Source organism: Salvelinus sp. IW2-2015, linkage group LG14 (assembly GCF_002910315.2).
Source record: "Salvelinus sp. IW2-2015 linkage group LG14, ASM291031v2, whole genome shotgun sequence".
NCBI lineage: Eukaryota > Metazoa > Chordata > Actinopteri > Salmoniformes > Salmonidae > Salvelinus > Salvelinus sp. IW2-2015.
Window position 1 is genome coordinate 1,375,257 of NC_036854.1, and position 11,331 is coordinate 1,386,587.

Genomic DNA, 11,331 nt, shown 5'->3' on the forward strand with positions numbered 1-11,331 from the left:
TAATCATTCCCTGTCTTATGTCAGTTAGGATCACCACTTTATTTTAAGAATGTGAAATGTCAGAATAATAGTAGAGAGAATTATTTATTTCAGCTTTTATTTCTTTCATCACATTCCCAGTGGGTCAGAAGTTTACATACACTCAATTAGTATTTGGTAGCATTGCCTTTAAATTGTTTAACTTGGGTCAAACGTTTCAGGTAGCCTTCCACAAGCTTCCCACAATAAGTTGGGTGAATTTTGGCCCATTCCTCCTAACAGAGCTGGTGGAACTGATTCAGGTTTGTAGGCCTTCTTGCTCGCACATGCTTTTTCAGTTCTGCCCCCACATTTTCTATAGGATTGAGGTCAGGGCTTTGTGATGGCCACCCCAATACCTTGACTTTGTTGTCAAGGTACAGTCAATTTAGTGTATGTAAACTTCTGACCCACTGGAATTGTGATACAGTGAATTATAAATGAAATAATCTGTCTGTAAACAATTGTTGGAAAAATGATCTGTGTCATGCACAAAGTAGATATCCTAACCGACTTTCCAAAACTATAGTTTGTTAACAAGAAATTTGAGGAGTGGTTGAAAAATGAGTTTTAATGACTCCAACCTAAGTGTATGTAAACTTCCGACTTCAACTGTATATAGGGAAGGTAATCAGGGAAGTGATGGAGTCCATGCGCAGGTGTGCGTAACGATGGTGACAGGTATGCACCATAATGAGCAGCCTGGTGACCTAGAGGACAGAGAGGGAGCACACGTGATGTTCACTTACTTAGATAGCACATGCAGCTAGCTAGTTTAGCCTACTCAAACACCCGGCTCAAACAAAGGGATGCAATGTTAGCTAGCTGGCTATGACTATCCAACACAACACTGGAACTCTTCCAAGTCAAGATAAGTGTTTGGTTTTACTAATTTATTGCCACTGGGGCCCGCCGGTGTAACTGCTAAACTGCTTACTGACTGTACACTGTACTGTATGATTGTAGCAGGTTTACTAACGCGTTAGTTCTATTGGCTATGTTGACTATGATGTTACTTTAGCTCACATGATAACAACGATGTAGGCTGTGTGTAGCGGTTATGATATGGTTTGGCTTGGAAAGGTGTTTTCGCCTGGTCACATATAGCGGATGTGTTGTACATTGAAGTCAACAAGCGAAGGAAAAAGGTAAGAGGTGGAGAGGGCATAGATGCAAGAAGGAATACAACGTGGCTGCTATGAAAGGGACCTGTGCTTGTGTGATCAGGCGTGTATTCATTCTGCCGATTCTGTTGAAAAACTTTTCTTAAATGGAAGCAAACAGAATGAAACAGGATTAACATACAGTACCTGAATGTGTTGCAACTGTTGAACTTATGATTACACCCTATATCAGCTAGATGCAGGCAAGAGTGTGCAAGGCGGTATTGAATGTGTCACTGTCTGTCATCTCAAATTTCTCTCTCAACCTGTGTGCAACTACGTTGTAAACTTTCATTCATAGGCTATTATGTAGCAACCTCATGATGGGTATAGGGAAAATTTTTACATCATGTCGTAGCCAAAACATGTCGTAGCCAAAACATGTTGTAGCCAAAAATCTTATATTGAACTGGGTGAATGGAATATGAATGACACTCATTCAATATGCTGTAATATGAATAAGGCCATGCTCATGAAAAAAAATGCCCCTGACTGCCACTGACATACAATGCTTTTCCCCTCATCAATCTACACACAATACCCCATTAGGACAAAGCAAAAACAGGTTTTTAGAAATGTTTGCAAATGTATAAAAAATATAGAACTGAAATAATACATTTACATAAATATTCAGACCTTTTATTCAGTACTTTGTTGAAGCACGTTTGGCAGTGATTGCATCCTCGAGACTTCTTGGGTATGACGCTACAAGCTTGGCACACCTATATTTGGGGAGTTTCTACCATTCTTCTCTGCAGATCCTCTCAATCAATCAGACAAATGTATTTATAAAGCCCTTTTTACATCAGCAGATGTCACAAAATGCTATACAGAATCCCAGCTTAAAACCCCAAACAGGCAGCAACCTAGGAAGAAACCAGGCTCTGAGGGGTGGCCAGTCCTCTTCTGGCTGTGCGGGTTAAGGATTATAAGAGTACATGGCCATTTAAGGCCAGATTGTTGTTCAAGATGTTCAAATGTTCATAGATGACCAGAATGGTCAAATAATAATCACAGTGGTTGTAGAGGGTGCAACAGGTTAGTACCTCAGGAGTAAATGTCAGAGGTCGAGACAGCAGGTGTGGTAGAGAGAGAGAGAGAGAGAGAGAGAGAGAGAGAGAGAGAGATTTGGAGCTGTACCTTAGTTACTGTTGAAAACAGCAGGTCCTGGACAAGGTAGCACGTCTGATGAACAGGTCAAGGTTCCCTAGCCGCAGGCAGAACAGTTAAAACTGGACCAGCAGGACGACCAGGTGGACTGGGGACAGCCAGGAGTCATCAGGGCAGGTAGTCCTGAGGGATGATCCTAGGGCTCAGGTCCTCTGGGAGGGGAGGGAGAGAGAATTAGAGGGAGCATATTTAAATTCACACAGGACACCAGATAAGACAGGAGAATTACACCAGATATAACAGACTGACCCTAGCCCCCCAGTACATAGACTATTGCAGCATAGATACTGGAGACTGTGGTGTGGGGGCTGTGCTTTGGCAGAGACAGGTGTGGGTCGGGGGACACTGTGGCCAACCACAACCAGGCAGGATATGGCCCCGCCCACTTTGCCAAAGCACAGCCCCCCACACCACTAGAGGGATATCAACAGACCACCAACTTACTTCACTGAGACAAGGCTGAGTGTAGCCCACAAAGATCTCCTCCACCGCACAGGCCTGGGGGTTGCAAAACCAGACAGGAAGATCACGTCTGTGACTCAACCCCTCTCCTAGGGATGGCATGAAGAGCACTAGTAAGCCAGGGACTCAGACCCCGTAATAGGGTCAGAGGCAGAGAATCCCAGTGGAGAGAGGGGAGCCGGCCAGGCAGAGACAGCAAGGCAGTTCGTCGCTCCAGTGTCTTGCCATTCACCATCGCAACTCTGGGCCAGACTACACTCAATCATAGGACCTACTGAAGAGATGAGTCTGCATCAATGATGACTTTTCTTTTTTTGTAATGAGACCAGTGTTTAAATAAATTTGTTGTGGCCCAAAGGAGTAAGTAGAACCCTTCAGGGATTTGACAGTATTCCAGAATTTAGCCATGTTCCCATTGCAATCCAAAGAGCGGTTACATAATAATCAGATTCGGCCTTTCTGATTAGTTTTACACAATGATTCCTCAGTTGCTTAAAAGCTTGCCAGTCCAGGCCTAAGCATGTGTTCTTGTTCTTGACCCAAGCATCAACTATTTTATGAATGACTTCTGATAATTCCGGAGTGTACCAGGCATTCGATCTACCTTTAACCCTTAATTTTCGGAAGGGAGCATGATTATCCACAATAGTGTGGAAGACATCTGCAAAAAGGCTCAAAGCTAAATCAGGTTCAGGGATAGCTGAAATACAAGCAAGGTCACTAAAATAAAGAAAATGTTTAAAAAAACTGTTCACTGATGTTTTTATAGTTCCTCTTTGTGATGACATGAGGCTAGGATTGTTGTTTTCTCACATCTCTAACACAAACAACAGGTCAATGGTCACTAATGTATTGGGCGAAGACACCAGTATTAGGGCGAAAGTAAATACATTTAAAAAGAATTGGGAGCAAAAGCAACGGGGGAAAAAGTACTTTGTGCTTACATTTTCAGGTTCTTAGGCTGTATGACATTTGATCCCTCCCAGTCTTTTTTCACATATGGGCCGTTTAAATTCTTTCCATCCACCCAGGCCTTTGGAGCCTATCGGCAGGGGAGCATTCGCAAATAATTGTCCAGATCATAGCAATCATCATGTTGTCCTGTTCACTTGTCAGTTTGTTACTTGAACATTTAGATCATGGCTATAGCCTACCAATGAATTGGTTGTCACTTAAGCTGCATAACCAATAGTCATTAAAGTGTTATTCATTTAGACAGATCTCCTGAGTGGTGCTGTGTTTCAGTAGCCTAAACAGTCAAGTATTCCAGTGCCCCATCTGTCGTACATTGTCTGTTGAGAGTCTGTCCTGTAGTCTATACAGTTCATTCATTGCCATTTCCACCGTTGTCCTTGTCCAGGAATCAGGTTTCTTCTTTGCTGATTTTAGTGGGATGTCTCTTTCCTTCCATTTGACCTGCAGTTGTGTGGGGTATACCACAGAAAACGGGATTTGTTTTTCCAATAGCTTTTTTATTTAATTCAATGTGCATTGAAATGAAACGAATTTACAATGTTTTATTGAGTTATCAATATCATGCTGAAGTCCGAACTCGATCTTACTTTATCTTATCTAACTCCTGTGTATTTAGAGTTAAAGGTAACGTGATATTTTTTGGCACACATTAATTTACTCAGACGAAGAACCTCTGCCAGAGGCATATAATCTTCATATTTCTTTTATCTGGAAATTATATTAGGCTCAAAATGGGATCCTTGTCAGATCCTATCAGACCTGTTTTCTTGTCTATTACTGATGACCTCAAATACTCCCAATCAAACAAAACTGAATGTGCTCGCCATTCATTGGCACAACAAAAGACCCATTGAGAAAAGATTCACAGTTTATACAACCTTGATGTTTTCCTGTTGGTAAACAGAGGTTTCTTTTCAATGGTCCAATCGCCATGACAGCTTGAGGAATCTAGGTCTGATCTTCAGTTAACCATCTGTGTTGTCTGAAAATTAAACGGTTAACTCTCTATGGCTCATGGTATTGCTCTATCGTGTGCTAACTTTATGTAATCTCTTTCACTAAACCATTACACGGGTCTGGGCATTGAAGGTATGTTGGAATCACGTGGAGATCATGTTGATCAAATCAATTTCTCTCCGAAGGGATTCATGTGCTTTTTGAATGCCTAATAATTTAGTGTTTACCCAGACAAGAAAATAACCAATGTTAGCCTGGTGGGATTGTTGGGTCTGGTCTGGGTGTTGGGACTTTCCCTCTTTGTCTCTCTCCCCTCTCTCTAGCTATATTGTCCATTGTGGGGAACCTGCTGGTGCTTATTATGGCATTTAAGCACTCATCTCACATGAAGCCCCCGGAGCTGCTGAGTGTCAACCTGGCGGTGACAGACCTGGGAGCTGCTGTCGCCATGTACCCTCTGGCTGTGGCCTCGGCCTGGAACCACCACTGGCTGGGAGGAGACACCACATGCATCTACTACGGCCTGGTAGGCTTCTTCTTTGGCACGGCCAGCATAATGACCATGACCGTGATGGCTGTGGTGCGTTTCGTCGTCTCCCTCAGCCTCCAGTCTCCCAGTGAGTATATAGAGCATGTGGAGCAGGAGTACCACAGGGAATGATGTTAGGACCATTGGAATTTGTGTATGTTTGAGTCAGTTTGTGTGAGTGAGTGAGTGAGTGAGTGAGTGAGTGAGTGAGTGAGTGAGTGAGTGAGTGAGTGAGTGAGTGAGTGAGTGAGTGAGTGAGTGAGTGAGTGAGTGAGTGATACCACCTCTTGTCATCATAGGAACATTTTGGAAAGTAATTGTGCATGTTTGGAATAAAAAACACACAGACAAAGAAGCATTTACAAAAGTGGTGTGTGGTTAGGGGCCCCAACTGATTTCTCAATGCCCACGAGGCATTTAAACCTGAAAAATACCTCTTGTTTTTGAAGAGTATAACCCAGAAATAGCAACAGATAAACTATATAAAGCTCCTCAAATTATTTTCTCACTCTCACACTACAGAGATCCGGGAAAATGTCTAAAATCCGGACCTTGAGGTCAGAAGTGTAATATATACCACTTAGCAGACGCTTTTATCCAGAGCAACTTACAGTACAGTGAGTGCTTACATGTTTGGTATGCGTATGTGATCCCTCCAGGACTTGAGCTCATGGCCTTTCCGTTGCTAGTGTTCTTACCAGCTGAGCCACACAGGAAGTACTGCTCTCCCACTAAACCTCTTAGTGACCCACTGTCTGTGTGTGTTTCCCTAGAGGAGAAGATCAGCCGGAGGAACGTGAAGCTGCTGTGTTTGTGGACGTGGCTCTATGCCCTGCTGTGGGCCTGCTTCCCTCTCCTGGGCTGGGGCCGGTACGGTCCAGAGCCCTTCGGCCTTTCTTGCACCCTGGCCTGGGGAGAGATGAAGGAACAAGGCTTCTCCTTCGTCATCTCCGTCTTCTCCTTCAACTTGCTGGGGCCCTCCTTCATCATCCTCTGTTGCTACTTTGGCATTGCCTTGAAGCTGTACATTACCTACAAGTCCCTCGACCACAGCAAAAATATCCCAAACATCATCAAGATGCACCGCCGCCTTCTCATAGTGAGTGACTTGCTGACTTGGAGTTGAATTCCTATAGAGTTGTTTTTGTCACACCATCTTAATTTAAATATATTTTTTAAAGGACTAGAATATGGACATTATACAGGCCTATTTACACATACTTTTAACTTTATACGTTATATATACTGACCAAAATATAAATGCAACATGCAACAGTTACAGTTCATATCAGGAAATCAGTCAATTGAAATAAATAAATGATTCTCTAATCTATGGAATTCAGATGACTGGGAATGCAGATATGTGTCTGTTGGTCACCGATATCTTTTTTTTAAAAGGTAGGGGCGTGGATCAGAAAACCAGTCAGTATCTGGTATGACCACCATTTGCCTCATGCAGTGGGACACATCTCCTAGAGTTGATCAGGCTGTTGATTGTGGCCTGTGGAATGTTATTCCACTCCTCTTCAATGGCTGTGCGAAGTTGCTGGATATTGGCGGGAACTGGAACATGATGTCGTACACGTCGATCCAAAGCAACATGTGTGACATGTCTAGTGATTATGCAGGCCATGGAAGAACTGGAACATTTTCAGCTTCCAGGAATTGTGTACAGATCCTTGCAACATGGGTCCGTGCATTATTATGCTGAAACATGAGTTGATGGCGGCGGATGAATGGCACGAAAATGGGCCTCAGGATCTCGTCACAGTATCTCTGTGCATTCAAATTGCCATCGATAAAATGCAATTGTGTTTGTTGTTCGTAACTTATGCCTGCCTGCTCTCTAATAATGATGGAGAGAATGTATGGTTCTTTAATAATGGGACAGAAGTTGAAAATTCACTGAGACCAAACGATCGCCTGAACTATTTCCAGATTTTTAAGAGAATGTTTCACAATAGGGTTTTTAATGTATTTGGAAACGGTCTCAGCTAGTTTAGGACAGAGTAAGGCAGCTAAGGAGGTGGGGCCACAGGATGAAATCCCCAAGGTCAACCATTTCAGGCCTGTAACATCCGGGATTTCTGTCATCCAATATAGAACGATTATTATATTAGCTGCCCAGTAATAATATTGAAAAAGTTTGAAAGTGCTAGACCACCCTGGGGGCGAGATCTCTGCAATACGCTCTTACGTATCCAAGGGTTTTTCTTGTTCCAGATAAAAGCAGATATCAGTTTATCTATGGAGATAAAAAAATATTTTGTCAGAAAGATAGGAATACATTGAAATAAGTATAAAAACATAGGTAAAACATTCATTTTAACAGTGTTATTTCCTATGCCCAAAGAAAGAGAAAGTAAATCCCACCGTTCAAGATCCTGTTTCAGGGACAGTGTCCAAATCAGATTTTAACTGAAGATATGGATTCAACAACAATGTTTCAACTGCATGGTCTTCAAAGTATATTTAGCTGGTTTGCTTTCTGCCCTCTGTTTCAGATAGTTTTCTCTGCCTGCCCATTTTCACAGTGTTTCTTCTGTCTTACAGATAGCAGTCCTGATCAGCCTGGGCTTCATCTTATCATGGGCTCCATACGGTTTGGTGAGCCTGGTGTCTGTTGTCAGGGGCAGTGAGTTCATCCCCCCTGAGGTGACCATGCTGCCCTGCCTGTTTGCCAAGTCCTCCACTCTTTACAACCCCCTGATCTACTATATCTTCAGCAAGACCTTTAAACAGGAGGTGAAGCAGCTGTGTGGTAGATCCAACGCATGCCACGCTTCCAGCGCCAGGAACAACATCACGGACAACGCCATCTACCTGGTGTGTGACGGCAGCCGGACGGAGAAGGGGGAGAAGGTGGTGGCCACGGTGGTTGGGAGGACCACTGAGGATAAGTTGTCCTGTGGGAAGAGCCGGGAGATGGAGACCAGGTTAAACTCATTCGACAGCCAATAGGAAGGCCTCGGGGAGGGAGGGGGTAAGGGGTATAGTGTATGATGTCCTTTCTCATGACAATCTTATCATTCCTCATCCAGTCAGGGTCTAAATGACCATAAAAGTTCACCATTGAACTTGGTGAACTCTACCCGTGAGTGTCGGTGATGAGATGAGGTTTCACAGAATGCTGAATTGACGAAAATTTTTGGAGACAATGGTGAACTTTTATAATAATTTAGACCCTGAGGAATTATAGATTGTCATGAGAAAGGACATCATACAGTATATCATTTGAAACGAGCTAAGACCAATGTCTATGATTTTATTGTTATACGCCTGAATCAATTGCTGTTGGCATGAAAATAGTTGTTACATAAAGACAAGTTATACTTTAATAAGCACAACTGGTGTGTGCAACATAACTTGCAGGGTAATATCAAATCCTGTATTGATGGTTAAATGAAAGAGGGCGTGTTTGCACTACTGTATCTTAACTCAATGGATGAAAATGAAAAGTGAAAGTGAAAATTGGCTGCCAGGATGAAGAGGATTGACAATATGCTATAGCCAATAGGGAATCATAGACCGTATACGGTTTGAATGGACGAAGCGTACAGTAGGTGGGCTGTTTTCTTTAGATAAACACAGCTGCCATTGATCAATGCAGAGGAAGGAAGTGACCGTATTCCCATGGAGGAGAGGATGGATGGAGATACTAAGCCTGGGTCCACCCTATCCCCTATGTAGAGCCATATGGGCCCTGGTCAAAAGTAGTGCCCTGCACTAAAGAGGGAATACACTGTTAGTGCTCAGGACTGATCCAATGAGGAGAGGATGGAGAAATGGATGCTTCTAGTGCTCAGGACTGATCCCATGAGGAGAGGAGAGGATGGAGAAACGGATGCTTCTAGTGCTCAGGACTGATCCCATGAGGAGAAGAAGGATGGAGAACCGGATGCTTTCTAGTGCTCAGGACTGATCCGATGAGGAGAAGAGAGGGTGGAGAAACAGATGCTTCTAGTGCTCAGGACTGATCCCATGAGAGAAGAGAGGATGGAGAAACGGATGCTTCTAGTGCTCAGGACTGATCATGAGGAGAAGAGAGGATGGAGAAACGGGATGCTTCTAGTGCTCAGGACTGATCCCATGAGGAGAGGAGAGGATGGAGAAACGGATGCTTCTAGTGCTCAGGACTGATTCCATGAGGAGAGGAGAGGTTGGAGAAACGGATGCTTCTAGCTAGTGCTCAGGATGGATCCCAGCCCAGCCTCAAAGGTCACACGCCAGCCACTAAGGGGGTTGAAAAGTCATAGTTGAGGTCGGACGGAATCTGAATTTGTGACGGACGAATTGGGTGTCTGTTCATATTTCCTTTTAATTCTGTTTAATATTCCCATGGCCACATAGCTTGGCAAACCCACTTTACCATGACTGTAATTCCTTTTGGATAAAAGCGTCTGCTAAATGGCATATATTCTATATAATACTGTATTATTATATTTGTCTTGAGACTTAGCAGGCACTCTTATCTAAATAGGATGCTAGCATGCTAAGTAGCAGTCAGCCAGGACTGCGAGCAGAGCCTGCTGAGGCTCCTCTGGGTGGGCAACCACAGATTGATGATGGGGATTTCATGCATCTAGTTGACCCGGCTATGCCATAGACTGTACACTAATCTCATAGGTGATGCATCTGGGTTCCTACAGATCTATACGTAGTTTAGGAGCTCCATGCTTCATGAAGATAAGATATACAGTACATAACCTATTTCCCATGTATTGTGGGGGGGGGGCAATATGACCCTATATGACCCCAAATAATGTTGTCATGCTTGTCATGCAACCATGGTATGTATAGTTTGGAACCTTATTGTGAATACAGTCCTGTGGTATTGAGCAGATCTGGTTTTTGGAATGTAGTTATTATGTAAGTGTCTTCATGGATTATTCATTTCTGCTATCACTGGTTTGTCAATGTCCTCACCCCCGGTGTTGTCTTAAGTGTTGCATACTAAATAACTTCCCTCTTTGTACTCTTTAAAGCAATGTTTGAAAAATACAATTACATTATTGTCAGGGAACCAAAAGTTTAAATGTATAGGCCTGTCACAATTATTTGATCATATCTCTAAACCTTCACGGAAGAAATACATGTTAATATATATATAGATTAAAAAATATTATAACACTCTTTGATCTTATAACACTCTTTGTTTGTTATCATATAATTTTGCCCCCTCACATGTTCCTCAATGTTACAAAAGACCACTTTACACCGATTCAGTTGTCAGACTGAGTGCAGTTGTCTGCTTTTAAAGGGCAGGGTACAGTATAATAATTTGATGGGTGCTTATATTTGTGCTATTTCATACATGCACAATTGTTTATTAACATGCACTTTAGAATTGGAAATGTGAGACACCCTCAGGGAGTGGGGTCAATCATTTTAGAGGGGCTCCCGAGTGGTGCAGCGGTCTAAGGCACTGCATCTCAGTGCAAGAGGTGTCACTACAGTACCTGTATCACATACAGCTGTGATTGGGAGTTCCATAGGGCGGCACACAATTGGCCCAGTGTCGTCCGGGGTAGGCTGTCATTGTAAATAAGAATTTGTTCTTAACTGACTTGCCTAGTTAAATAAAAAATATATATTTTTAAATAACATTATGAACAGCAACCCTGGAGCAATTAAGGTTAAGTGCCTTGCTCAAGGGCACATCAACAGATTTTTCGCCTTGTCAGGTCAGGGATTTGAACTAGTGACCTTTCAGTTACTGGTTCAACACTCTAACCGCTAGGCTACCTGCCACCCCAGTGTTTTGCAGTTGGGGAGAGAACTAGAGAGGATTGAGGAGGAGGCTTGAAGCGCTGGGCATCTTGTTATGACATGCATTATCTGAATTAGGTCCACAGAATTATACCTAGGAGGAGCGGCTTCTATGAAGGAACTTTGAATGTCTTTTGAGCTAGCTAGTTAACAAGCTTGTCTGTGCAGAGCGACACAAGATTTAAAAACTCGTTTAACTTTTTTGTAGTTAATAAATCCAACATGAAACGTGGTAACTATGCCTATAGTATCCTTAACTAACATTGAAAAAGTGAATACATTTTTCTC

General features: G+C 42.9%; 1 protein-coding gene across 1 annotated transcript; it reads left to right on the plus strand.

Moving 5' to 3' along the window:
* The first annotated feature begins 689 nt into the window (after positions 1-689).
* On the plus strand, positions 690-8,241 carry opn8b (opsin 8, group member b). Its single transcript, XM_070446753.1, has 4 exons — positions 690-699; positions 5,069-5,362; positions 6,048-6,373; positions 7,828-8,241. The coding sequence occupies exons 1-4, from the start codon at positions 690-692 to the stop codon at positions 8,233-8,235; spliced, it is 1,038 nt and encodes a 345-aa protein (XP_070302854.1). The 3' UTR covers positions 8,236-8,241.
* The last annotated feature ends 3,090 nt before the right edge of the window (positions 8,242-11,331 follow it).